Genomic DNA, 27216 nt, shown 5'->3' with positions numbered 1-27216 from the left:
GTTTGTTTCTGTATATTTTTGTGTGACATTCATTTATTTAATTTTATTTTTTTTTTATTAATGTCTTTTTTACGTTGCATCCTCAGTACCCCTTAAAACCATGGTATGTACATTTCGTTCGCATGTTTTTGGGTTTTGTAGTAAGCAGCACGACAAGCTTAGCATTTACTAAATAAGTCAAATCTGTTACAAAAAGCGCAAATACAATCTTAATATAGAAATATTAAATTACACATTTTCGCACACTGGAAGCCCGTCCGAATTTGGTTTGGACAGCCGGTGGACTTTTATCCGGTGTCCAAAACAACCGCTGCATCTTTTAACTTTCAGAAGGGAAGTCACGACACCCGTTGGATTGGAGGCGGAGCCTAAACGCGCGTGTCGATTTTGCCGGGAATGCAAATACCACGTGTCTCCTTGCCGGCTGGGAGTCAACGAGCTCTGATTCACATTTTCACAGAGTGGAGTGCAGTTGTAAGATGGCGGCCCGCTGGGGAACAGGCGAGGAGATATTAAACCCCTGTAGCATGGAATATTTTTCAACTGCAAATCTTGACGAGGTGAGGATGGCTTGGGTTACTTCTTGGTTCATTTAGTTTAAAACGTAGACCTGCTGTCACTTCTCGCTTTCCTCAGAATTCCAGGTAAATAAGTGGTCGTGCCTCAGAAAGTGACACGTGGGTTCTGATAGAGAGAGATGATCTTCCCTGTACTGACTTCCAAATTGTGGTCTGTAAATCAAATGTTTTTGCAAAGTAGCTTTTTTGAGCTGTCTGATGTTTTAACGGCGTGGTTCGAATGGATTTACAAAGTGATCGGTTTTCACCTGCATGCCAAGCGTGTGCAGTAGCTTCGAGCTAGCTAACCAGTTAGCTCGGCTGCGTTTACAGCCTCTGGAGATGCCATGCTGCATAATTGATAGTGCTTTTTTTTTGTTTATTGTAGTCAAGTTACTCTGAATACGAGCTTGTTGGAGTTGTGTAGTGATGACTTGGTTGTCGGTGTAGTTTAGCAGCACTTCAGACTGCGTCTTCCAGAGAGCGATCTGCAGAGGAGCAGTGCTGGCTGACTGTTTGCATGTGTGGCGTTACTGGCTAGCGTAAACGTGAGGACGGGCCTGGTGGACAAAATCATCGTTGTTGTGCATTTGAACTAATTGTTTTTTCATCCACTTAATAAAGGTGTTTATCTTACGTTTAGGGGAAATGTCCATGCTTTTCAAGTAGTGCTCTTAAAGCTCCACATTTTGCATCTCACTCCCACGTGGGTTTTAGAGTGAGGCACATTGATGTGCATTTTTTGTTTGTTTGTTTGTTTGTACCTCAGCATACCTGGTTTTATAGTTGTAGTATAAGTAAGTATTGGAAAATGAACATGATATATTCTTTAATACTTTAAAACTGAACAGTTTGGACGTTGTGATCGGTGGGTGTCATGTTGATGTAATGCTTAAACTGTGCTACTTCCATGATCACTGATCATGTGTGAGCAGTGGGTTGTTAATTTGTCTGTTGTGATTTTGGTTATACTGCTTTGATTAAGATCATGTGAAACCAGAAAGTATGTTTTGTTTCTTATTTCTAGCACTTTTAATCAAGAAACCCCATTTTCTTACCCACAAGTCCAACACGTGGTACCCGAGGGGGGCAGTGGTACTGATCTACTCAATTCTATTTTTGTTGACAGCGTGTTTTCCTCCATGATGGATTTATTTCCGCTATCAACATTGTATATTTTTGGGATCCACATGGAGTAAACAAGTGAGATGTGAATGCAATGGTGTTTTTTGGGGTACTCGTTAACTCCGCTGTTGGGTTTGTTGTACTGCACCACGTGTTTTGTGGTTCCGGCCGGTGCTGGCTGCACTTTGCCCAGTAATGCAGTGCGGCAGCATGACGCGATGTGTGTAGCACGCGGATGTGGCCCATTTTAACTCTATTTTTCTTGTTTTTCACGATATCATTTTTAACATGATCTCGTTTTGTACATTTAAGCAGTAACTAACTGGGCGTATCCATTTTTTCAGTTCAGGGTTTTAAGTAAAACCCGTTGGAAACCGTCCACCACGTGCATGTGGTGTTATGGATTAAGCCATGTGGTCAACAACTTGGGTGGAGTCGTGCTTTCTAATGTAAAAAGCAACGATTTCTGCTAGAGTTTCTTTCATGGAGAGATCAATAGAACAAATATATGTGTAAATGACACATTTTCTTGATACATTCCCTAGTTAGCATGCATAACAATTGTTTATTAGGTCTGTGATCACTGTTTGTACTCTTCACCAGTGATGTGGTGATGGCCTCACAGCATGGTTGATCTCTCTTGGGGGCTGATGTACATTTGCAAATCACTTCTGTTTTGGTGTAAACTTTTTGTTGTCAGGGATAATAACATAATTCACAATAAATTTAAGAAACCCAGGAATATGTAGTTTTGTTCATTTTTTACTGTAGTACTTGGTCAAGGAATTACTCTCGCAGCTTATGGGCATTCACAGCCATTATAACGTAAGCCATCTTTGCAATGTTGCTTAAGGCAGGACTTGATTGTTGGGCCAGACTAAACTTGTTGCCCCTGCTCCAGCAGGCCGAAATACTCCAGGATGGGCTATGCAGCTTGCAGCACCATGCCCTGGACACTGCAGATACACTTGAAGCCTTACAGAGCTGCCTGGATCCATCCATTCTGTCAATCTTTGAGCACGCCCCAAATGGAGAGGTAAATGGGTGTTTTAGGACTTTTATATGGAATTAATAATGTAACAGTGGCTACAACTGATTGTTATTGTTTCCTTTGGAAGGTCAAAATTGATTTTGATGACGAAAGCGAAGCAACGCTGCTCACAGCACTTACTGACATACTTGACAATGTAGATGATGCAAACCTTTCTCCTTTTGACACCCTACCAGATGCATCGGTGAGTCTCTCGTCTTGTTTTTGTAAAGGCATGAACCATGTTGTCCTCTTCCACACCATTTCTTAAAGTTTCATGTTGGCTGTTGGGTCTCGAACATTTACGCTCTCTTGTCTTTTGCTGCGATCTGATCCTGATGTGCGGTTGCCAGTTTATAAGAGCTTATTCTTTGTTTCCTGTAGCTGAAACTAAGTCTCTCGCGTTCTCCTCCGGAGAAGGAGTCTGTGTTGAGTTCAAGGCACTTATCTGGAAAGGTAAGGAATCTGTGAAGTCTATCAACATGTGATACCTTTAATATGTTCTATTTCTATTTACTATTGTGCAATTTCGCACAGCAAATTATATGCCAAGCAGTAAGGTTTATCATAACTTGCTTTCAAATGTTGTGTGCTTGCAGACACTTCCTTTTACTTCTAATGGGTTCCTGCAAAAATGTGATTCTGAAGAAGATGGTGATGATTTTTCCATGCTTACACATGATCTGGGTGTATCTTCAATGGAAGAATCGGACTACTGCCTTCCCATATTCCTGGAGCAGGATGGAGAGAGCGTGCCTATTACATTAAGTGAGCTGGTCAAGCACATGCATCCCTGCTCCATGACTGTGTGTGTGGATGGAGAGGAGCAACTGTTGCCTGAAGGAGGAATTGTGCTAGAGGTAGTGGATAAAGGAGAACATGGAGAACCCATTTTGGCCATCCCAGACATTAGTGTCCCCCTTTCTCTGTCCAGCGCAGACCCCACAGAGGGCGAACAGAGAGTCCCTGAGGGAGATCCCAGAGAGAACAGCCCAGAAAAGACCACTTTTAAACCAGAGCTCTGCCCAGATGGGGAGGCCCTCTCTTCTGCATTTTTACCTGTTGGTAATGGTGGAGTACGGAATGTGATAAATAAACAGCCAAAGAAAGAGTCTTCTAAAAAATGTCAATCAAAAAGAAAGAAAAAACGGAAAACAGAAGAAGCCCAATCTGTGGAAGGAAGAGTATTAAGGAGTGCATCTAATAAAAAGCCAGTAGTTGAGCCCATCAAGGAACTTCAGGAAGCCCAAAAGAAAAAGAAAAAGGTGACATTTGCCCCTGTCCCCACTGCTGATAAGCCTAAGGTTGAAAATTCCTCAGAGGTGAAAACCACTGAGGCACCGGATACAAAGGGGAACCCTTCCACTACTTTATTAACTGCCACACCCACAGATGAAGTCCCACCTAAAGTAGATGTTGCGGAAGTTATAGAAGATAAACAAAGACCAATTGCATTACCTTATGAAAAAAATGAAGAAATTGAGGTGTCCTCCAAAGAGGAACCTGCGGTCAGTCAGCCAAAAGAGCCCAAGTCAAAGTCCCTTAGTTTACAACAGTACCGTCTCCTGCGCCAGAACAAGAAACCGTCACCTCCGGAAAAAGCTGGTGACAACAGCACTAAATGGCCCCTGTTACCAGAGGCACCCAGAGAGCTTCCTCCAATCCTTTGCCTACCTGACCCCAACCCCAGAGACCCACGTCGTGTTGCCCCCAGTCCTGTGAAGGAGCTTACCCCTGAAATCATGCCAGCATGGCAGCCAAGGGGCCCTGCGGCACCCCCAACTCCTGAGGCCTTGCTAATTCCACCAGCATCAATGCTTGCTTCCTCTCGAAAACCAGAGCCTTCTAAACCAGTCTCTCCACCTCCATCAAAACCTGCAGAAAACTCCCCCACCACCACAAGTCCCCCAGTTCAGCCTAACCCCCAGAAACTACCCGTCTCCAATATGTCAGAGAACACTACTCTCAGTAAGGTTTCTCCAGCTGCTAAGCAGACAACACTTGAAATTCCTGCATCACTACTGGTTGCCACTACAAATGGCACTCCTCAGAGCCTCCGTGCTGCTGGACAAGCTAAGTGTTTACAAGATACCCTTCTGACTTCTGATCAATCGACGTCTGTTCTCCCCGCTAAGGTCCAGGGTGTCTCTAAACCTCAGGTCATGACTGAAATCACCACTATAACCACTACAAATGTTCAGACCCCTACTGTGATTCCTAATAAACCTAATGCTGCTGTGCCTCTAAAGACAGTAGCTGACCAGACTATGGGAGTTATTGTTCCTCAATCAGGAAAACTCACCCTGCCGGTCAATGCTACCAAGCCCAGTGCAAGCTCCCAACGTCATGTTGCACCCATAGCTGCTCAGCCTTTTACGTCCGCGCCGATTCAAGCCAGAATTGTGAAGCTAGCAGAGCAGATGAGGTTGGCTTCTGCTCCTGTTCCTAAAGCAAAAAACACCACAGCAGAGCTGATTGAGTCCTTCACTAGTGAAATTGGTGAGTATGGATCCTAAATGATTGCAGTGTTGTTATTTTTTTTTCCAACCCTTGTTTACAGGCAACTCATGTTTGTGGGTGCCCCTTCTCCTTTTCAGGCATTGAAGCTGCTGACCTCACCAGTCTATTGGAGCAGTTTGAAGAGACTCAGCGTAAGTGTTTATTGCATTGTGCTTCTTTCGACCTGTTCAAAGAATAATGTTAATTAACAAAGTGAAGTCGTTTCTTTCACGTTTGGTTAATCCATGTCTGCAACACCTGCAGATTATTGGTGGTTATGTTCAGTGCATTTATATCAGCAGGACCCAGTACATGTTCATTTGTCTCTCTGCTGCTTTAAGAAAGGGTGTGGTTGTGAGAAGAGTACTGTGCCCCTTTTGAAAAGAACCTCCCGCATAGCTGGAACAGCTGCTGTGTCCTCATGCTCGCTGAGCTACTGGAATTCTGCCCTGTTTGCAAATCCATTTTAACTCTGAGTGTGCGGCCTTTGTCTGGGCGGATGTGCCGGTCCATGAGGCAACGCACGTGTATGTGTCTGTGTGTGCCTTTTGGCATAGAGTCTGCCAGCACTCAGCTGCATGACACTTTGACAGAGCAGCCTACAATAATAATACTTCACTATAATGGGGGAATTAGGACAGAGGTTCTTGAAAAGGCTTGATGAGTAGTTGACAAGCTAAATCAAGTTTGTCCAAACTGTGGGGGTAACTAATGGGTCCTAGAGCTGAGAAATCCTGACTGAAGATCCATGTATTACACAGCATGCCAGTACTGCAACGTCCACTGAATTTGATATTAACTGAATTCACTATTACACTGAATCAGTATGTGTCACACCTCCGATAAAATTTACTGGAAACCCTTGGGAAAAGGAAACAGCCTGGTTTTTCCTGCGCAGGCCTTGGACATTTACCACCTTCCATTTTCTTTCCAGCTAAAGAGGAGCAGAGTGTACCGGAGGTCTGTGGTAGAGCAGCCGCTGTAGGAAACTCCAGGTGAGCATGTTCGCTTCAGGATGACGTACAGGAGTTACCCTACAGCCCTAACGCTGCTCTCACGCCAAGTCCACACTGTGTGCGTGTGTGGTTGCGTGGTTGCATTTGGCTTTTGCCAGGACCTACCGAGAAAACTTGCCAAACGAAATGGCTACCTCGGACTACAGAGGTGGATGAAGTTAGGAACTTCAGTCTATTCTCTGAAATGGTCTACATTTTGTAATATGTGGCGTCTGGTTGTGTTTCACCATCACTGAGGTCTGTGCTTCGTGTTAATGCTATGTTTCTGGCTCGTTTTGCAGCACGGAGCAGCAGGCAGAAACCAAGGCTCCCAATAAAGCTTCCAGCCCTGACCTGGGTAGTACTGCAGGTAAATAAGTAGCAAATCCTCTGGACAAATTTTGAAATAACAAGAGTCCTCACCTTAATGAATAACAATAGATACTAGCCTAAGCATTCATTCCCTTCTGGTTTTCTGTATAGGCCTTACTCCACCAGCTACACCTCCTCATCAGATGTGGAAGCCCTTGGCACCAGTTGCATTATTAGGAAAACCGAAGAAGTCTGAAATGCCCAAACCAACTCCAACTAAGGCCATTCAAATAGAGCCCCGGCCTCTTGCAGCAGGCAAGCTGCCCAGCAGGCCTCAGATATCTGTTGCCCTTGGGCCCACCCAACCATTTTCTCTAGATCATGATTACTGCCTTCTACCCAAGGAAACCTCCCATAACGAGCTTGGTCATCGCTGGAACATCAAACAACAATCCAGCATAATCATCAAATCTATCGAGCTGCCGTTTAACCAAAAGAGATCCCAAGAGCGTGAATCCAAGTTTGTTACAATGCCTGTTGCTGCAGGAAGCCTTCAGAAAAATCTCCAATCTGGCCAGCCTCCTCGGTGTGACAGTAAGCCTGAAAAGGAGCCCTTGGCCAGCACCATCATGGTGACTCCAGATGCTTCTCCGGATGCTTCTCCAGATAGGATGGATTCTGAGTGCTCGTTGCAGGACGAGGAAGGCAGCAGACGCCACAGATTAAAAGGATACTCCGAACGTTCTCCCAGTCCATACCACCACAAGAGAGGCAGGTCCCAGAGAACATATCGAACTCGGTTATGTAGCAGTTCTGGATCTAGGTCCAGCAGCTCTGAATCCTCAAGATCCCGCTCACGCTCGCCTGCCAGGAAAAGGTTAGCTATCAGAATTTGTTACAGTAACGGATACATCTACCGAACTAATTAAAGCCACATTGCTTCCTGTATCTTGTTAGTACAACTTCAATGTTTCTCTGTTCTCACAGGTATAGGTCTGGCCACTCTGCCAGCAGTTCCAGGTCACCTTCAAGGTATCACTCACGCTCCCGTTCCTGCTCACGGTCACCTTCTCCTCCTCGCCGCCGCAGATACTCCTATTCCAGCTCATGCTCTGGATCCTGGAGCCACAGTCAATCCAGATCCCGTTCTCGTTCCCGTTCTCGCTCTCCTGCTTACAGACATCAGCAGTGGAACCCTCGTTTCAGGTGAGAATTGTCCGGTTTTGCGCACATCCTTCTAGACTGTGTTTCTCTGTTTTCAAAGGTGGCCAAGTTAGTTTGTCAATGGCCTGTGCAATGGTCCAGGGAGGGCTTGTAATATTATTTATTTATGTATTTATTTATTTATATATTTTTAAACCAAACTGACACTATACAAGTAAAGGCTGTAGGAGCGGCATAATGACCCTCATATCACAAATTCTGTAGTTTTGTAAAGAAACTAAAATGCAACCAGAATTCGAATTTTTAACCTGTCGTCTTTCCTGCAACAGCCCAACCCAGAGATCCAGCCACTGCTACGATTCCAGAGAACGTAATGAGGAAATGCATAGGCGCAAAGAGAAAGCCATTGTGAGTATTGGTTCTATTCATTTCAGGTCCCAATTTCAGTTGGATTCTGAATAGCCTTTACAGATTGTAATAACCGAAGCATTTCATGCTGATTTCAGGAGGAGCGGAGAGTTGTTTATGTTGGACGCATTCATGGAGGAATGACCCGTAAGGAGCTGAGGGAGCGCTTCTCATACTTTGGAGAGATAGAGGACTGCACTGTGCACTTTAGAGAGAAAGGGTAAGTCTGCCAAAAACACACAAAAAACGTTTCCAGGTTATTGTAAGAAATGCGTTTGGTTTTTCTTATTAACGTTCAGTTGTAATGAATATATTTTCTCTTTCAGAGACAACTATGGCTTTGTCACATACTATAGCACCAAGGATGCATTTACTGCAATTGAGAATGGAAGCAAGCTACGACAGTCAAATGAGCTTCCATTTGATTTGTGCTTTGGAGGCAGGAGACAGTTTTGCAAGACCGGTTACGCTGATCTGGGTAAGTAGCACAAATGGTTCTTTGAGCAATGCCATATAAAAAAACACTTGGTTCCATAAAGAATCATGTTAGTTATAGAAATGTGAGTCTGAAGAACCTATAAAAGACCCAGAAACTTTTTCTTGATGCAAATGTTCTTTATCAATGTTCTCTATTACAAAAATGGTTCTTTATAGAACAAAAAGGGGTTATTCTATGGCATCGCTCTATTGTAGTTCTGAGCACAACTAGTTAATAGTTTGCATGTGACATTAGGAGAGCCTGTATAGAGCGAACCTGTGAAACATTTTTAATTAAATTTTTTTTTTTTATCATATCTGAAATTATTTTCTGTGCACAGAAAATCAAAGCAAGTCCTAATTTCTTATAAGGAACTCTACTTTGTCTTCCAGATTCAAATCAGGATTTTGAGCCATCTCCAGTGAAGCGCAAGTTTGATGCACTAGACTTTGACACTTTACTTAAGCAGGCTCAGAAGAACTTAAAAAGGTAACACTGAGGAATGTGGACATCGGAGGAGGGATGAGTTACCATGAATTACCTCAGTGCAGTGGGATGACGCACACACCTTCCAATGCTGCCATTCAATTAATGTCATTTTTGGTTGTTTTTTTTCTTTTCTTTCCTTTTTCTTTTCCAGTTTGTGTTTTTGTTTCTGCAAGTTTACACCTTCTATTGAAGTGAAGATTTGTATGAAAAATTAAAAGACGAAAAAAATAGCATACATTGAAATTATGTAATGAAAAATTAATGAATTTTTTTAAAGGAAGAATTTATTTAACTGCTTGACCTGAAAAAGAAATGTTGGATACATTTTAAGAACTGGCAATTATGTTGAACTAAGCTCTGTGTTGGGAGGGATGGATTTACATTGCTAAAAATGTATGTCAACCCAAATAAACATGTAAACAAGCTTGTGGTGCATTTATTGGTGTGGTGGTACAGCAATATAGCCCTGGGCCTGTAGTCACAAAGCTGTTCTAGCGTTGGTTGCCTCTTATTTTTACTGACCGGAACAGCTTCTAGATCTGCACACCTACTACAACTACTGAGGAGCTTTGGGTATAGAGAGGTTTGTGTGCATTCACAACCAGTTTGTAGCACTTGACTGGTAAAACCAGCCAAAATGTATTTAGGGAATATGTAATTATTCAACAACACATTTCACAGATGAAATTCCAACTAAGAACGGATACTAGGGAAAAAAGATGTGTGAACTGTGACTCATAGTGTCAAATTGGCTTTTGGAAGAGCGTTTATCAGAGCAAGGATAGTTGTAAGTACATAACACACAGTTTACTGGATAAGCTTTTTTCTTGGACTGTACACCATTTTTATTTTAATTACCATTTTCCTTTAAAAGAAAATCTAGATTAGGCTTAAACCATTTGTTATACAAAAATGTTAATAAATATATATTATTAATTACATTATTATTAATACAATTGTAATGTCTAATCTTGCTTTATGCAAACAGTGAGAGACTGATTAGTGCCTTTAACGGGATCTCTAAATGAAAATTCTGTCCTCAAAGTTTGCTGAACAGATTAACAGTTTTCTTCTTCATTTTTTCATTTTCCTCACTGTCTGACATAAAATCAGAATAAACTTCTTCTGTTTTAGGTCAATTAGGATTACCAATGTTATTTCTATTTGCTAAATACCAGAATATTGAGAGAGGGATTTTTTTAAGCATTTTTTTTTTTTTACTAAGTCAAAAGTTTACATACATTTCATTAGTGTTTTGTACCATTGCCATTAAACTGTATGGCTTGGGTCAAATGTTTTGGATTTCCTTCCATGAGCTTCCCACAATAGTTTTTGACCCATTCCTCCTGATAGAACTGGTGTAACTGAACCATGTTTGTAGGCCGCCTTGCTCGCACATGCCTTTCCAACTTTGCCCATAGATTTTCAACAAGATTGAGGTCAGGGCTTTGTGATGGCCACTCCAAAACATTGACTTTGCTCTCCTTAAGCCACTTTGTAACCAGTTTGCTGCTTCAGGTCATTGTCCATTTAAAAGACCCATTTGCGCCCAAGCTTTAACTTCCTGGCTGATGTCTCGAGATGTTGCTTCAGTATTTCCACATAAATGTTCTTTCCCCATGATACCATCTATTTTGTGAAGTACAACAGTCCCTCCTGCAGTAAAACAACCCACAACATGATGCTGCCACCCCTGTGTTTCACAGTTGGGATGGTGTTCTCAGGCTTGCAAGCTTCCCCCTTTTTCTTCCAAATGTAACGATGATCATTATGGTCAAACAGTTCAATTTTAGTTTTGTCAGACCACATGACATGTCTCCGGAAATGAAGGTATTTGTCCCTGTGTACATTTGCAAACATTAATCTGGCTTTTTTTATGTTTCTTTTGGAGTAATGGCTTTTTCCTGGCAGAGTGTCTTTCAGCCTGTGTCAATACAGTACTCGTTTCACTGTGGATAATGACACACTCTTATCAATAAGCTTCAGCCAGCATCTTCACAAGGTCTTTTGCTTTTGTTTTTGGGTTGATTTGGGCACATTTCGGACCAAAGCACGTTCATCTCTGGGACACTGAACTTGTCTTTTTCCTGAGCAGTATGATGGCTGGACATTGCCATCTTGTTTGTACTTGCGTATAATTGTTTGTACAGATGAACGAGTCACCTTCAGGCATCTGAACATTGCAACCAAGAAAGAGCCAGACTTGTGCAAGTCCACAATTCTCTTTCTGATATCTAGGCTGATTTCTTCTGACCTTCCCATGATGTTACACAAAGAAGCAGAGTGTTTCAGGTATGCCTTAAAATACATCAACAGGTGTGTCTCTAATTCACTCAGATGTTGCCAATAAACCTATCAGAAGCTTCCAAAGACATGACATCATCATATGGGCTGTCCCAAATTGTTTAATGGCATATTAATCTTAGTGTATTTAAACTTTTGAAAAAGTCATAGAAATTGCCTTAACAAATTCCCTCTCTCAGTATTCTGGCATTTAGCAAAAATTAGTAATCCTAATTGACGTACAACAGGAAAGGTTTTCTAATTTCATGTCAGACAGTGAGACAAAATGCAGATGTGTCTATATATATATATATATATATATATATATATATATATATATATATATATGTGTGTGTCTATATATATATATATATATATATATATATATATATATATATATATATATAATTTCTGATATAAACGAGCTAGGTTTAGAGGGAGTCTGGACACATCATAATTACAATTTAATAGGAGTGTTATACATCATGCCTATGCCATCATAGCTTTTCTAACTTAGCTGAGTGAGGCAGTGCTGTAATGGTTTGATCTGGGAACCAGACAAATAGTCTCGTTTAAGAAATGACAGCATGTAGATTTCAACCACTGATTCAGTTACTCTGTAAGTTATTTTGGGTGTCAACAGCCCTGAGATCACACTCGCAGTCAAAAAATCCACAGAAAAAGTCGATGAACACTTTCTCATAATTTGAACTCAGCGCTAAAGCCCTGTACCGCCCTGTTATCTGGCGAACTGAGGTGGTTTTAAAACTTTGTATTTATTTCGGGTGATATTGATTATATTTACAGAACCTCTGCCTATGTGCAATAGCACTATAAACATATCTAAATATGTATCAATGTCTGTTTAATAATATGTGTGGATTTATTTCATTTAAAGCCCCCATTTGAGACCTTAGGCATGCACGAGCTATCGCAGAGATATTAGCTGCATACAGGAGATGTGCAACTCTTTTCACATCCGGTTTGAAAGAGTCACGTTTATTTTCTACCCCAGTGACCGGAACATTGTTCTTAAACATAGCTATACCTTTGTTAAATTATAAAACAACTCGTGTGCTTTAAGTGGCTTCCTGCTAGCGTGTGTAGATGTGTGAAATTATTAGAAGCTTCCTCGGTTTGCTTGAGATAAACACCGAGTGTGTCCTCTCGCCACTCTGTCGTAGTCTTTGGTAAAGACTGGGGCTTTGACGCTCTGACTGGCTCTGACTGGTTCGAACTGGTTTCGTGAGTCTGCGCAGTGAGTGTAAACAGGAAGAGAAAAATTAGACTACTAACCTAGATATTGATGAACGCGACGTTAAATGTTACAGGTTGCGCTCCTCTTTTTGTAATTAACGCTTGACATTTTACCCACGAAATTGGGTCATCTGCGCGGTCGCATTTGTCACGAAATGCGCTGCTTTCGGCGGAACAACGACAAACACGTCAGTTAGAGAAAACGCGCTAATGCTAGCTAGCTAATTCGCTCGGCTAGTAAACGTTAGCGGCTCTGACAGGGATTGACGTTACGGAGGATTAAACTACACGGGTATAGGGGTGGCTGGATGTCGCATTGCTGAAAAACCTTCAGTGTTTGACATCAGAAGATCGCTAGCTATCTAACATTTTACTGCCCATACGGTTTATTAAATCCGCTCCCTGCTGGTCGACGCGGTGGTGTAGCTACTAATTTAGGTGGCTAATATATAATAGCTGGCTGAGTTGGACACTTCGAGGGACGGGGACGATTTAAGATCAGCGGTCGTATCTAGCTAAATTACAACAGTTAGTTGTATACCGCTTGTAGAAATGGTTCAGAAAGACAAAATAGTGGAAACGTCTCAGTCAGAGAGTGATCCGAGCCCCGGAGGGACGGAGGCCGAGGTGCAGAGCTCCGTTATCGAGCACAACATTGTGGTTGAGAGAACAGGCCGGAGAAAATTCATCAGCGGGGTTGTGGAGGGTGAGTGCATTGTGTGCAGTTGACATGCATTTATTTGTGTCGTTGCATTATGTGAATGTTACATATCTGAGATCTATATATACATATAAATATATAGTTCAATATACGACATGTACTATTCAGCCATTGTGTGAATGCTGGTCAGGAAACCCCCTCACATGAAAACTGTACTTTAGGACCTATTTCCATTGGACGTGTCTTTAAATGATGCCGGCTATGTTTGTATCAGTAACTTCAATTGCAGTACACGTAACGCGTGTACATTAGTCTTTTGTCAAATCTGCTAATCACGAAGGGAAGAATGACCCTTTTTTTGGCAGTGTTTGTGTTGTCTGAAACTGATTGTGTACTTTCTTTTGTTTGGTACAGGCTTTTATGGTCGACCATGGACCATGGAACAAAGAAAAGAGCTGTTTAGGAGGTACTGTATTCCTTACTGCAGCGTAACGTGATCTGATGTATTGTTCCCTGTAATTGTGTGAAAATGACATTTGATGTAAATGAGTATTCCCGTCTTTCTTTTCCAGACAGCAGAATTGGGGGTTAAACACATACCTGTACGCACCGAAAGATGACTACAAACACAGAATGTTTTGGAGAGAGATGTACTCTGTTGAGGAAGCAGGTAAAAGTCTATCATCAGAATATGTTAGATCTGGACTATACCATAACATTTATAGTTGATTATAACTATAAAAAATATTAGTTGTGTGCTGTTGGATTTAGATTACAAAGGGCTAATTGTTTTTATTTCTTTATTTTTTTACTTGATTTCCTTCAAAGAACAACTCATGACTCTAATAAGTGCGGCAAAAGAGCATGGTATTGAGTTCATCTATGCGATCTCCCCTGGTCTGGATATAACGTTCTCAAACCAGAAGGAGGTTTCGACACTGAAAAGGAAGCTGGACCAAGTAAATATGCAATTTCCATAAATGTATAAATATAAATACACAGATGTATTTATAGCTTAGAGGAGTAGTTGTGGTGGTTGTTGTTTCACTGCCTACTCTTCTTTTCTCACTGCAGGTCTCTCACTTCGGTTGCAAGTCCTTTGCTTTACTTTTTGATGACATTGATCACAACATGTGTCCAGCCGACAAAGAGGTGTTCAGCTCGTTTGCACATGCACAAGTGTCTATTACCAATGAGATCTTCCAGTATTTAGGAGAACCTGAAACCTTTTTGTTTTGCCCAACCGGTAAGGCATGTTGTGGTTGTGGTTTCTGTAACTGAAGTTTACTTTGTCTGGGTTTTGCTGGTTGAACTTGCGTAATATTTCTCAGAGTACTGTGGGACCTTTTGCTATCCAAACGTGGCCCAGTCGCCATATCTGCGCACAATTGGTGAGAAGCTGCTGCCTGGCATTGAAATTTTGTGGACAGGTAAATATATAACGTGAAACATTATGACTAAATTTAGTTTACAGACATCAACTGTGTGCTTACTGGAGTATTAATTTTGTTGTGTTTATTTTTAAAGGACCGAAGGTAGTCTCTAAAGACATAACAGTTGAGTCTATTGAAGAGGTAACAAAGATTCTGAGGAGACCTCCAGTCATCTGGGATAATATTCATGCCAATGACTACGATCAGAAACGGTTGTTTCTGGGCCCTTACAAAGGAAGGTCTACGGAGCTTATCCCTCGGCTAAAGGGAGTTCTCACCAACCCCAACTGTGAATTTGAGTCCAACTTTGTGGCCATTCACACATTAGCCACTTGGTATAAATCAAACATGAATGGAGTTAGAAAGGACGTTGTCATGAGTAAGTATGGCTGTAGCTAAATTTGTATGTCGTTATACATAGCTTTCTGGAAAATGGGGACATTAAATTATATACACAAATGCAATCTGAAGGGGAGCTTGAGGAAAAAAAAGAAGTTTCACAGTTTTATTGTCTGAAACGGGAAATCTGCTAAGTTATTCTTTCTAGGAGCATTGTGGTCAAATTACCAGTTAATGCCCATGCCATTGATTCATAGATATTAACTCTAATTATCGGCAGTGACTATGGGAAAGTGTGCAGTTTCAAATTTGCACACCGTAAAGGCACACTGTGGCTGTCCACAGCTAGGATTATAGTTCACAATGAAAAGCATCTTTATAAAGAATTACATACTGCTGTACAATGTTTAGCAGCCCTTTAAGCATTAAGCCTTACATGACTTGATCTGGTTAAATTAAAATCTTATTCTGGTTTCTTTCTTTTGCTTAATATTTCACTTTTCATTGGCAAATAAATATCTTTTATCATCTCCTTTCTCAGCGGATAGCGAGGACAGCACAGTGTCCATTCAGATAAAACTTGAAAATGAAGGCAGCGATGAGGAACTGGAGACAGACATCCTGTACAGCCCACAGATTGCCCTCAAGTTGGCCCTTACTGAGTGGCTCAACGAGTTTGGAGTACCTCATCAATACAACAGTAATTGTTATTGTTTGTTCATATTAAAGTTATTTAAACCTTTCCTGCCCAGTGATGCCAAGTATTATGAAGGTTTTGGTGACTGATTTTACAACATTTTTAATAGATTTTAATAGACATGTTAACATAATTGATATGACATTGTAAGGTATATTGAATATTTTAGTAACTGTTCAGCACATTGAAAGTGGGGTTATTATTTTAGGATTCAATAGTATATGTTTATTATCAAATGGTTTTGGTAATAATTCATGAACAGTGATGCTACATGGCTTTACTAGGAGGAAATTGTTAAACTACTTTATGCTCATTATCTTAACTGCACAGTGCTTTACTGTTTACATGATTTATGGGTTATAATATAGTCATTATAGTTTTTATATTGGCTCATTCATGTGCTGATGGAATATCTGGCACAGAGTTAAGAGTGGAGATGGAGAGCACTAACTATCATCTAGAGCAGGGATTCTCAACTCCAGTCCTGGAGACACACCGCCCTTGATCATATCACTGATCTAGCTAAGGAAGGGCTTGTTCTGGTATGTTAGGGCAAGGAATGCAAGAAACTGAGGTGAGCGTTACTGATCTTCTAGAAGACTGTAAATGTTGATCTGGAATTAGAAACTGAAAAAGGAAGACTTGAGGATGGAAGGGTAGACTGGTAGGAAGTGTTGTTTGTTTTTTGTTTTTGTTTTGTGTTTTTGCAGATTTCTTTTGTTTGTGTGTTTCGGTAGGTCGTCAAGTCGCTCACAGTGGAGTAAACAGCTCCTCTGTTGATGTTTCCTCACTGACAACTGCCTCTCTGGGCTCCTCCACAACAGTTACCACAGTGTTTCAGCAGCCCATCATGAGCCCTACTGCTCCTCTCAGTGAGGAGCCACACACTCTGCACAAAGAGGAGGGAGAAGAAGATGAAGAAGAGGTGGAGGTGGAGAAGAAAGACTTGGACGAGGAGCCCATGGAGATGGTGCTGGAGAAGCAAGATGAGGTGGAGGATGCCAAGAATGTAAACCAAATTCTCACAAAGATTGTGAAGGCCACAATGACCGAGGACCTCAAACCCATGGACACAGATAAGGAGAGCTTAACAGAGTCTAAGTCTCCAGAGATGTCTATTCAGGAAGACTTGGGCAGTGATGTGGCACCAATGCAGACTGATGAACAACTCAATAAGGAAGTGTTTGTTCCAGGGCCCAACGAGAAACCACTGTATACAGCTGAACCACTCACCCTGGAGGACCTGACCCTGCTGGCAGAGCTTTTCTACCTTCCCTATGAACATGGTCCCAAGGCAGTGCAGATGCTCAAGGAGTTCAACTGGCTCAGGGCCAACAGCAGCATTGTCAGCGTAAATTCCAAATGCGAGGATTCAGAGAAGGTCAGTGGTGTAGCTCAAGTCAAATGTTCACTTCACACATTTGTCTGTCCTTTCCACATAGCATTGGGCATAATGCACAAAATTTTGTCCAAGTACATGATGTGGTAATCCTACAAAACAGTGTTTCTTAATCTTTCTGTAGGGTAAGACATTCATTTTGCTTGGCAGTGCTTTTATTGAATACAAAAAAAATGTGCATGTAGAAAAAAAGTACATGGTTAGCAGTAATAGGCATTAAGGAGTTAAATGGTAGAAATATGCATTTGATAGGGTATAGTTAATGCAATGTGATCCATATTCAGTAGATTTGGTGTTTGAATCGTGTTTCAATACACCAATACAAGGTTGTTACTATTTAAAACTAACTAACTCAAGATACAGTATGCAAAAGTAATACAGCTTAGAAATTAAACAATTTAGCCCAAAAAAGGTCCTGTTCAGGCTAGCAACTGCAAGTAAACGATTTTACATATTCTGCCGTATTTCATATTGTTGTGCACTGATGGTGTTCTTGTTGTCTGTTGCATCATATTGGTCTGAACCTGTTGTCACTGCTATTAAAAAGACAGTATGCAGTATGTAGCACCGCAGTTGCTGCCTTCAGTTGCAATTTTACATAAATTTTTATTATATTCTGAAGAGGAATTTACTGTTACAGTACATTCTGTTTTTCTCCTCAAGTCATTTTGATTTCATAAGCTTTGCTTAAGCTAAAGTATTGTGCTGAAGTAATGGAAAAGTAAAGATGGCAAAAGAGATTCTCATAAGGGCCAAGGCTAGGAGGTTGTCAAGGAGGGCATGTTAAATCAAGTAATGAAACCGAGCCAAAGAAGGGAGTGACTGTGGTGCATCAAAATGGAGGAAATGCACTCTCTTTTCTTACCACTTGGTGGTGCTTTTAAAACAAGTAAAGCAGGGTTTATTGTGAGGGATTGTCTAATTGTCTAATACATCTTGTGTCTGTCAGGTTACTGAATGGCACACCAAAGCGGAGAATTTTGAGGAGATGTGCTGCTCCGTCATGCAGATGTTCACCCGACTGTCCAACTCTGCCAACCGGACTATTCTGTATGACCTATATCCCTATATCTGGGATATAAAGAGTATCATCTCAATGGTCAAATCATTTGTCCAGTGGTTAGGTAGGTATGGCTTTGCTTTTCTTTAGTGTGTTTCAGGGTTTGTTTTGTTTGTTTAGTTTTTTTTTATATAAACACCCATCAAATACTCACTTAAGCACACACTAAGTGAAAAGTACTGCTACTGTACTGAAGATTTCATTTTTTCAACAAGAGAAAATACTCAAATGTACATTTACATATTCAGAGATTCAGCTCTCATAGAAACATCTGTAGGGACTCCAACCCTCAATCTGCATTTTTCAACAGTTGGCAAATCATATTTTTAGAGTTGATAGAGTAAATTATCACTTCTCACTTTGCGCCTGTTGATGGGACAAAAATATATTCAGTCTATTCTCACACATTATATAAGCGTGCACACGACTCTCTTTCTTAGGTTAGACTATTTACTGAAGATGAACCAGGTTTATTTCAATGTTTCACAATTCTTTTCCTTTATTTTATTTTTTTCTCTCTTTTTTTTGTATGTATAAATATTGTTCTCCTCCACTGACTGAATGCTGTCTTCGCTGCTAGGCAGGTCACCATCTCTTTATGAGTGTAATGAAGTCAGCTGGAAAACTGGTGAACCTCAAAGGGCCTACCTTGAGTATGTACAAGGAATATATTATAATTGACAGACTGTGGTTTGAGTAGCCAGAGTGAGTCCTGCTGCTTGCTGTGTGTCCAGTATCATTGTGCGTTAACTCAGCAACACCTGCTGCCATCTCTCTCGATCAAGGGCCTGATCGTGAAGGAAAGTTGATCCCTTATGCCCTAGCGCGCCGCGCATGCGAGCTTGGAAAGCAAGGCGGCTGTATAAGGCTATTCTGGTGCATTATGAAAGTAGTTCAGTATATCTGTAGTTACATCATGTAATTTGGACTTATTTTTTCCATTTCTAGCATGTTTGCTAGTTACAAAAATATATATATGGTACTCCACACAGCAGATGAATGGATGCTTTACTCTAACTGTACTAATCTTATATTTTATAATGTTGTTACACACAAGTAGTGCTGTGTGTAATGTGCCCATTAAAAGTTTAGATATTTTTTTTAAACCCCAAGAAATCTACAGTTGTGGTGGATGTTTACATACACCCATCAGGGACATAAATGTCATTGGACTGTTCTGTTCTTTTTTTTTTTTGTGGTGATGTGAGCGTAAAACACACATCTTAAATAGAAAAACAAGAATTTAGTGCACAAGTTGTTATTTTTGGGGCATTTCTGAAATCAGCAGAAGACAGTATTGTCTCTTCTACCAACCAATTTATGAAGCATGTTCATTTTAGTTACTTAAGCTTCCACCCAGAAACCTTTTAACCCTGGGAATTTTCATAATTCACATGACTTGTGTGCACGTTACTGCTGTACGGTTAGAGTATGGGCTTCTATTCTAAATGCAGTGTTTGTTAGAAGTTGATTGAATAATTATAGCACCAGCATGGCCTGGGTTACCTTGGTAACCACATTTCATTCACAGGTTTCTGTCCAGCTATATGACAAAGCAACACAGCAGGCAGCAACTAAAACTGGTCAAGCCACATCTCAATTTTAAAACACAATTAAGGTGGAATAAAAACACAATAGGCTGCAGATCAAAAATATGCATCTCTTTTGGAAAATTGAATACAAACATTTTCTTCAGAACAAAAGCAGCTGTAACACAGAGGTATCAAACTGCACTGCAGGAAACCCGGCGACTTGCTGTGCATGGTGTAAAGGAGTGTGCCCCCTCTGTGTGCCTCTCAGCCTCTGTGTCTGCACAGCCAGGCGAATGCAGCACATCTGAATTCCTAGCTTATCCAACTCCTCTGTTCCTTGGTCCAAAGCAGTGCAGATGGCAGTCAGTCAGCGCCTCACTGCTGTTGTGCTGAAATCACTTACTAACAAGCTCTTCTATTGTCTTCTCCCTTCATTATGTACAGATGGAAGGATCCTCAGCACAAGTTTCTACTGCTATTGGATCGACAGTGGCCGATGTATGCACAGTGCAGGCGTTATCGATTTTCTGTTGGGGAGGGCGGATTTATTTTCTTGTTTCTTAGTTGCGTTTTTGAAGATTACATATTGCATATGTTCGGAAAGGAAGCCTTTCTGATGAAGTCACATTTGCGCAGCGATAGTTGAAGGAACAAGTGTTAACCCAGATTTTTTTTCTCTGGCAGCTCTAACGTGGTCTTTGTTTCTATCAGTAGGCCTAATTGAGATGGCTCTGACCAGCCATGGAGCACCACCTTGGGGGAAATATTGTACATCTTCACTTTACCTGAAGGCTTTAAAGATTTAATATCTGAAGTTGCATTTCTCAGTATGATCTGTTTAAGTTGTAAGGAGCAATTTGTGAATTCCCCTCAGGTGGTGCCCATGTGTGCTGTGTCCTGCCATTTCATCACAGGATGTGCGCTTAGGTATCATGTATGAAATCGAATGTAAACAGGAGCATTGTAACTCCTGTGTATGCGCTGCATTTGTCTTGTTACATGACTTTGAGTTCCAGTCCCCCAGACCTTTTTTTTTGTTTTTTGTTTTTTTGTCTTTAGCTCTTACATGCGTTGCATGTTCATTTTACCTTTCCTTTTTTTTAACAAACCTATAGTAGGACTGACTAAAAGTTTGAAAGTTAAGGCTCGGCCCTAATACTCTTTCTTCAAAAGAGGTTCACTCCTCCAAATTTACACCTAAAAAGGGTTTTGTCTGCCCTGTATAAAAGCCTAGACTCTATGTTCAAAACTCTTGGGCTAAGGATCAGCACTCGTTAGTCATGTGACAAGGCAGATAGATGTAAATGTGACTTCAGATGAGGTGTGGAACTCAGAGGGGCTTTATCAGCTGAAGCTTAATTAATTACCAGCAAGTCAGTGATGTAGAACCAACAAACCATTATGCCATTAATTCAAGAGGGGCAGCTAATTATACAGCGCATCATTCTACAAAATGTTCCTCTTTTTACATTAGAAAAATAAATACTTTTGCTGAATGGACCTCAAGAACCTCAATCACTGACCACAAAAGACCAGTGATTTTAGCACAGATCACATTTATATTTTAGGCAGTGCATATGAAGTAAATTGTCAAATTGGCCTTGTGTATTCTGTTCACATCAGAGATTGCCATCTAACAAATTTAAGCTTTAGCTGCTTGAGCCCAAGAGGTATAGGTTTAAAGCGATGTACTTCTGTTCATATTCAGAGATATTCTATAATTCTAGGACGCAAAAGTATTGGCTTGTATTTTTCAATGGAGTGAATTGGAAATCACTCCAGTGAAATAGACCTCACTACCCCATACCCCCTTCATCCTCATTTTGGAAGAAAGCCCCTCACGTAATGTTCTCCGCTTGGATCTGATCTCAACAGGGTGTCGTAGTCAGTCCTCAGCACAGTTCTTAAGTGGAGATCAAGAGCCCTGGGCCTTTAGGGGCGGTCTAGCGGGAGAGTTCCAGGTATCAAATATTGAATTCACAGCAAAATCTTAAAATTAAGTTGTATTTTTCTTTTTTGTATTATTATTATTATTATTATTATTTCTTTGTTTCTGGTGTGATTGCAGAATGCTAAGGGTTGGTCTGTTGAAGGTGAGCTGATTGCCAAAGTGAATAAATTATGGATTTCTAGTCAATCATGCTTTATCAGCAGATATTTATGCTGAATATCGGTATGAAATGGGGCACAAACCTGCCATCAAGCCTGTGTTTGAAATGGTGTTTACTGACGTAGCCTAAATTTGGCTTTCTTTCAGCAACTGCCCAAAAGAGATGCAGCATTTCCCCCCAAGCGCTTGCGACTGCGCAGCATGGCTAGGGTTTTATTTTCATGACACCTTGTTCCTTTGCAGGAAGCACAAAATTATCCCCTGCGCCTGCATCAGCACTGCCGCGTTCATGTGTGCGCCTGCGAGTTCGCCTGCAGCAAAGCTCCATGAACAAATTCTTTATTTAAATTAACTGAATAAATTCATAATATCTATTAATTAGTTAGTGGTTTTTATGTTTTGTGTACACCTGTTAACTGACTAGAACTGATTATCATGATGTTATTTGGTCATGGAGTTTTGCTAAATGTGTGCCAGCGTCATTCCTTTTCTCTACAGGAAATGCGCAGCGAAACGTTGCGATGCCTTACTATGGGAAAGGGGCATCTCCTTTAGCCAGTTAAGCCTTTCTCAGACCAAGCCTGCAGCCAAAAATGGTTTCGGTTTCTTTCAAAACAAAGAGAAGGAAAATGCACACAAAGGGATGTAACGTTGTTGTGCTGTTTCCCTGCTCTTGCTGAATACACACCAGCCAGAAGAGCTTTTAAAGCTCAGTTGTAAAGTCTTGCCATTTATGCCGGCGTTTGGTTGAGCATTGCACTCTTGCATCAGGTAGGTTCAGCAGGGGCAGAGAAACTCCTAAGTTGAAAGTCTGAATGAAGAACTGCTCAGTTACCTAAAACCTAAAGCTGGGAAAGTACTGACTGTTTTTGCATTGGTATCCACAGAGACTGTTGCCAATAGATGGGGCAAACGATCTTTTCTACCAGCCACCTCCTTCAATGCCAACGTCCAAAATGTATTCCATAAGGCCTTACTTTCCTAAAGATGAGGTAAGTATTGTAAATTCTAATCAAATTGGCATGTGTGATAATGAAATTGATTTCTTCTTTTTTAGTTCAATCTAAGCAAATCACTCATTGAGTATGTGATGTTTCATTGTTCACTATTCATGCAGTACAATAGTTTGCATTGTAAAAGTAGATGTGTTGGAGTATCAACCATTAGAGTACATGGCCAAAATACCAAATGTCATGTCCTCTAAAGGTCTTGAATTGGCTTGGTCTGACTACAGAACATTATAACTTGCTCTGTGGGTACATTACCCTCAATAACTGTTGAAAGTAGAGGAAGCCCTAGTTCCAGCTGAAAGAGCCCCAGTTTAAGCACTGCTTTGAGGTTAATTTGCAGCGTAAGGGATCCATTCTGCTGAATCAGCTGTCTGGTCCACCTGTTAGCCTTCAGATGCCATTACCTGGAATGAAATCTCCCACATGCCATTTTGTCTCTGTCTCTGCCTTGTGCGTGTCTGTGATTTTATGCCTGTGTGTGAATTTTTAGACTTCTGTCTATAAGATCTGCAAAGAGGTATTTACAGAGGGATGCGATGGCCTTCCTTTCTCTGATCAGGAGCCAGACCTAATTGGGGACAGGTATTACAAAATATGAATTTATTAATGTTCTCTCTGCACAGTATGTACAGTACAAAATTACTACGCTATATGTCCAAAACTGTAACTGACACTGGCACTTTTGCACACATTTTATATAATCTCTGTGTCTGCCAAATGTAAAATGAAGATTACTATGCCAAAAGCCAAGTAGTATCTAGTATAAAACTTTCTCGAAAGAGTAGAGGCTAGTATCTTGTGGGATGGGAGGACACGCAATGTACCTTGCTACCTATAACGTTTACTGTACTAACTGCCCCAGTGTTGGGCATTGTATGAGTTTTGCCATGCCTCACATACAGCCACTATGTCTCCTGTAGGTTAGTGGGAGGTTTTCTGACGCTCAGCCCAGACTATGGGTTTGTCTTGGAGGATGAGGAGGGAATCTGTGGCTATGCCCTGGGCACTGTGGATGTCACACCCTTTGTGAATAAATGCAAAATGAGCTGGATTCCGTTCATGCAGGAAAAGTATAACAAACCGGACTCTGAGAAGGACCTGTCTGAAGCGGAGGTAAGACACACATACACAATATAATCCATATTCATGTGTTCCACATTTATCCAGTCCTCTAAAATGTCTGACCAATCTTTTTTCTCCCTGTAGAAGATGATGCTAAGCTTCCATGAAGAGGAAGAGGGTTTGCCAGAATCATTCCTCAGTAATTTCCCCTCCCTAATAAAGGTGGACATTCAGACAAAAGTCACTGACCCCAGTGTAGCCAAAAGCATGATGGGTTGTCTCCTCTCATCACTAAAAGCCAACGGTAGGTGCAGTATTGCATAGTCACCATGAACCTGGAGACACTGTTCTGAATACTTAGAATATTGAATGAGGGAGAGAGAAAGATTGTTAATGATGATGACAACGATTATTGAACCTTACACTGCTACAATGCTGAACTTCAGGACTATATATGCGGGCCTCTGTCTTTCACCACATTTGTGTAGTCTATAGGGGAGCAGTGCTCTGATGTCAGGGTCTTAAATGTAAAAAAAATATGAGTTTAAATCAAAGTTAAAAGCTACAGAGACCTGTTTGAATGACTTCTCCTGATCATATCTTCACTGCACTTCCCTTTGTTAGGCTCCCATGGTGCCTTCTGTGAGGTCCGGCAAGTGGACAAACGGATGTTGGACTTCTATGGCAAACTTGGCTGCTTTGAAGTGGCCAAAATGGAGGGCTTTCCAAAAGATGTCATCATAATGGGGAGGAGCTTGTGAAAGAGTGCGATTTGGAAGACTTGCTATCGGAAGAACTTGTACAAAGCTGCAGTGGTCTGCATAGAAGGCTCAGAGCGCACCTCACTACCTGTTCAAGTAACAATCGGTGACACATTTTTGTAATCTTTGTTGCACCCATTGCAGGCTGCTGTTGTAGCTTTATTCTGCAAAGCGTGCTCTTCAGAAACTGCTGAAGACACTTGTAAAATTTAAGGTGCTTCTCATAGTTGTTGTGCTTTTGCCAATCAGAGGTGGTGTGCAAGAGTATGTGAGTGCTTGTATTGCCTTTTCAATGAGACCCTCCTCTGGTCTGCAAGACAGCTTGAGCTGGCCAGGTGCCATTTAGCCCATTACACCTTTCAAATGCAGTGGGTCGGCAGTTTGCTCACATTCAGTCCACTGCGGGTTCCAGTGAGTAGATTTAGGCCCAACACAATCAGAAGCCTAAAGCTGCCATTACTTAATAAGAAATGGGTTTCTGCATACATTTTGCCTCTCATCTCCTGCACTTCAATGCCTCTTCAGTGGTAGATGATCTAGAAGCAGGCTAAGCAACTGCTTTTTTTGTTGACGTTTTGCAGTTTTCCAGACACAAACTGTTAATGAAACATTGAAGTGAACACTGCAGCTTAACAGATTGGGTGTGTCTTGTTCTCGAAGAAGGAATTTTTGTGTCTTGATGGCTCAAAAAAAAAAAAAAAGTCCATACAGAGAATCTAAAACTTGTAACAGAACTGACAGTGGAGGGACCCATGTCCTTAAAACTGCATGGATATTACTTTTGTGCATAAGCTAGTAGCATGTGTATCATGGTGATACATTTGTGATTTGTACAGCGATGCCTTTTTGTCTGTGGCCTTCCTCTGAGGCTTCCCCCGCGCCCCCTTTGCCCTTTGAGACGATCTGTTTCCACACATTCCCGTGGTGTGAGATTGTGTATTCTATTTTAGAGTCTCAACACGATTAGATGACATTTCATACATAAAACTAATTGACTAAAGAGTTTTCTAAACTTCTTTCTAAAGTTCTGCAAGGATATCTGACTGTGGTGCAGGGTGCGGCATTCATTGAAATGGATTGGAACAAGATTTGAGTGGCAGCAAAGAAAAGAAAATCCCAACATGTCTGTAGTTATTTGATTGGCTAGACAAAATGTATTCAGGGTTGTATTTGAAATATGCTCTTTTTTCTCAGTTATGACAGAGTTCATTTCAGTCCAGTGGTGCAACATGTCCAGGCGGTACTGTTGCTTGGAAACCTAAGTGAGGTGCTGAAAGTCAAAGCCTAATGTATGTAGACAGTAAAGCAATATTTGACTAGACAATACATTCAAACTCTGAGATGGCAGTGATTTTTGTTTCTGTGCCCTGTACATTTTAGGTATTTTCTCTAAAGTTTAGGTAGGTGTCAACTCTTCTTTGTTTTAAAAAAAAATTGGAATAAACAAAATCCATATGTTTACTAACCAGACATGAACAGTTAACTTGTCTACATACCAATACGTTCAGGTAATGAAGAGAAATCTGTTTTGAGCATCCCAGCCTACTTGGAACTGTAGGGCTTGCTTTTCTTCTTTTGGAGTGTATCTAGTTATTTCAGCACACATATGCTCCCTTACAGCCTGCCTCCAAAATATAAAGACCTCCCAAATAAGAGGTCTTCAGTCTCACGTAAGACCCTCCTGCCACTTTGTCTCCTTAGGCCAACCATGGGGAACTCGACCTTGCATGGCCATTAATTCTTATGGCTTTCATTTCACCATGCCCTGCTCTTTTGTTCTGAGAGTTGAGATCACATTCAAGTAGAAAGGGCTTCATATTTTGAGGGTCTGAATACATTTAAAAAGTTGATGACATTTCTGTACCTTGGGTTGTAATTATGATAATGTATGTAATGTAGTTATACTTTCTGTATGGTTTGTATGTAATTAAGATGGTTAATTACAATAAAGTATGTTAAATAGATTTTTTTTTTATGTTGCAGTTTTTCTCTATCCTTCTGTAACTTTAGCCAAACCAGTGTTTCTTTGGTGTTTATTGATTTGGACATCAATGCCTAGATGTAGATGTTACTGTGAGTGAGCAAAATTCTTGTATGTCTCTGAAATCTTTAGTTCTTGACCGATTTGAAGTTAGGTGAGGTGATATATTGGAGGAGGAGGGGTACATACACTTTATTGACGAAAGTATAGGGACACCTGCTCATTCATTGGTTCTTCCAAACATCAGGAGTATTCAAAAAAAAACTTTACTGTGCTTTTATTGGAGTTACTGTCTTTACTATCCAGGGAAGGCTTTCTCATAGATTTTGGGGCATTGCTGTAAGGATTTGATTGCGTTCACCAGCAAGAGCGTCCCATCCCATTCCAAGTATTGGATGGATCACCATAGAGAGGACCTTTATACTCCTCTATCCCACACCTTGCATTAGGAATGGTGCTAACAGGTTTATGTTTATCTGTTCCAGAGAGCCCTTATTCTATTGACAGTACTTCTTTACAGGAACTAGTCCAGCTGTGTGTGTGTATTTTCACATTCGTCTCATCAGTCTGTGCA

The 27216-nt window shown here is 40.9% G+C and overlaps 2 protein-coding genes across 2 annotated transcripts; both read left to right on the top strand.

The window, feature by feature from the left end:
* Positions 1 to 470: 470 nt before the first annotated feature.
* On the top strand, positions 471 to 9480 carry pprc1 (PPARG related coactivator 1). Its single transcript, XM_072676869.1, has 14 exons — positions 471 to 560; positions 2587 to 2718; positions 2801 to 2917; positions 3097 to 3168; positions 3312 to 5211; positions 5310 to 5363; positions 6146 to 6206; positions 6509 to 6576; positions 6690 to 7395; positions 7506 to 7724; positions 8012 to 8090; positions 8189 to 8310; positions 8417 to 8568; positions 8961 to 9480. Exons 1-14 carry the CDS (start codon positions 480 to 482, stop codon positions 9059 to 9061), a joined length of 3864 nt encoding a protein of 1287 aa, XP_072532970.1. The 5' UTR covers positions 471 to 479; the 3' UTR covers positions 9062 to 9480.
* A 3106-nt stretch (positions 9481 to 12586) lies between these two features.
* oga (O-GlcNAcase) lies at positions 12587 to 26625 on the top strand. Its single transcript, XM_072677758.1, has 16 exons — positions 12587 to 13303; positions 13673 to 13724; positions 13831 to 13928; positions 14087 to 14217; positions 14333 to 14504; positions 14590 to 14688; positions 14786 to 15070; positions 15572 to 15730; positions 16465 to 17108; positions 18076 to 18250; positions 21594 to 21679; positions 22716 to 22820; positions 23329 to 23420; positions 23759 to 23951; positions 24045 to 24204; positions 24525 to 26625. Exons 1-16 carry the CDS (start codon positions 13150 to 13152, stop codon positions 24659 to 24661), a joined length of 2742 nt encoding a protein of 913 aa, XP_072533859.1. The 5' UTR covers positions 12587 to 13149; the 3' UTR covers positions 24662 to 26625.
* The last annotated feature ends 591 nt before the right edge of the window (positions 26626 to 27216 follow it).

Source organism: Salminus brasiliensis, chromosome 4 (genome assembly GCF_030463535.1).
Source record: "Salminus brasiliensis chromosome 4, fSalBra1.hap2, whole genome shotgun sequence".
Lineage (NCBI taxonomy): Eukaryota > Metazoa > Chordata > Actinopteri > Characiformes > Bryconidae > Salminus > Salminus brasiliensis.
This window is presented reverse-complemented; position numbering and strand designations above follow the sequence as displayed.

Bases quoted from the DNA above. Each gene is read 5' to 3' on its own strand.
- pprc1 (XM_072676869.1), top strand. From the start codon at position 480: ATGGCGGCCCGCTGGGGAACAGGCGAGGAGATATTAAACCCCTGTAGC. The intron at 2,719-2,800 runs GTAAATGGGTGT...TTCCTTTGGAAG, and splicing joins AGCACGCCCCAAATGGAGAG to GTCAAAATTGATTTTGATGA. The intron at 8,091-8,188 runs GTGAGTATTGGT...TGCTGATTTCAG, and splicing joins GGCGCAAAGAGAAAGCCATT to GAGGAGCGGAGAGTTGTTTA.
- oga (XM_072677758.1), top strand. From the start codon at position 13,150: ATGGTTCAGAAAGACAAAATAGTGGAAACGTCTCAGTCAGAGAGTGAT. The intron at 13,929-14,086 runs GTAAAAGTCTAT...TTTCCTTCAAAG, and splicing joins GTACTCTGTTGAGGAAGCAG to AACAACTCATGACTCTAATA. The intron at 14,689-14,785 runs GTAAATATATAA...TTATTTTTAAAG, and splicing joins CATTGAAATTTTGTGGACAG to GACCGAAGGTAGTCTCTAAA.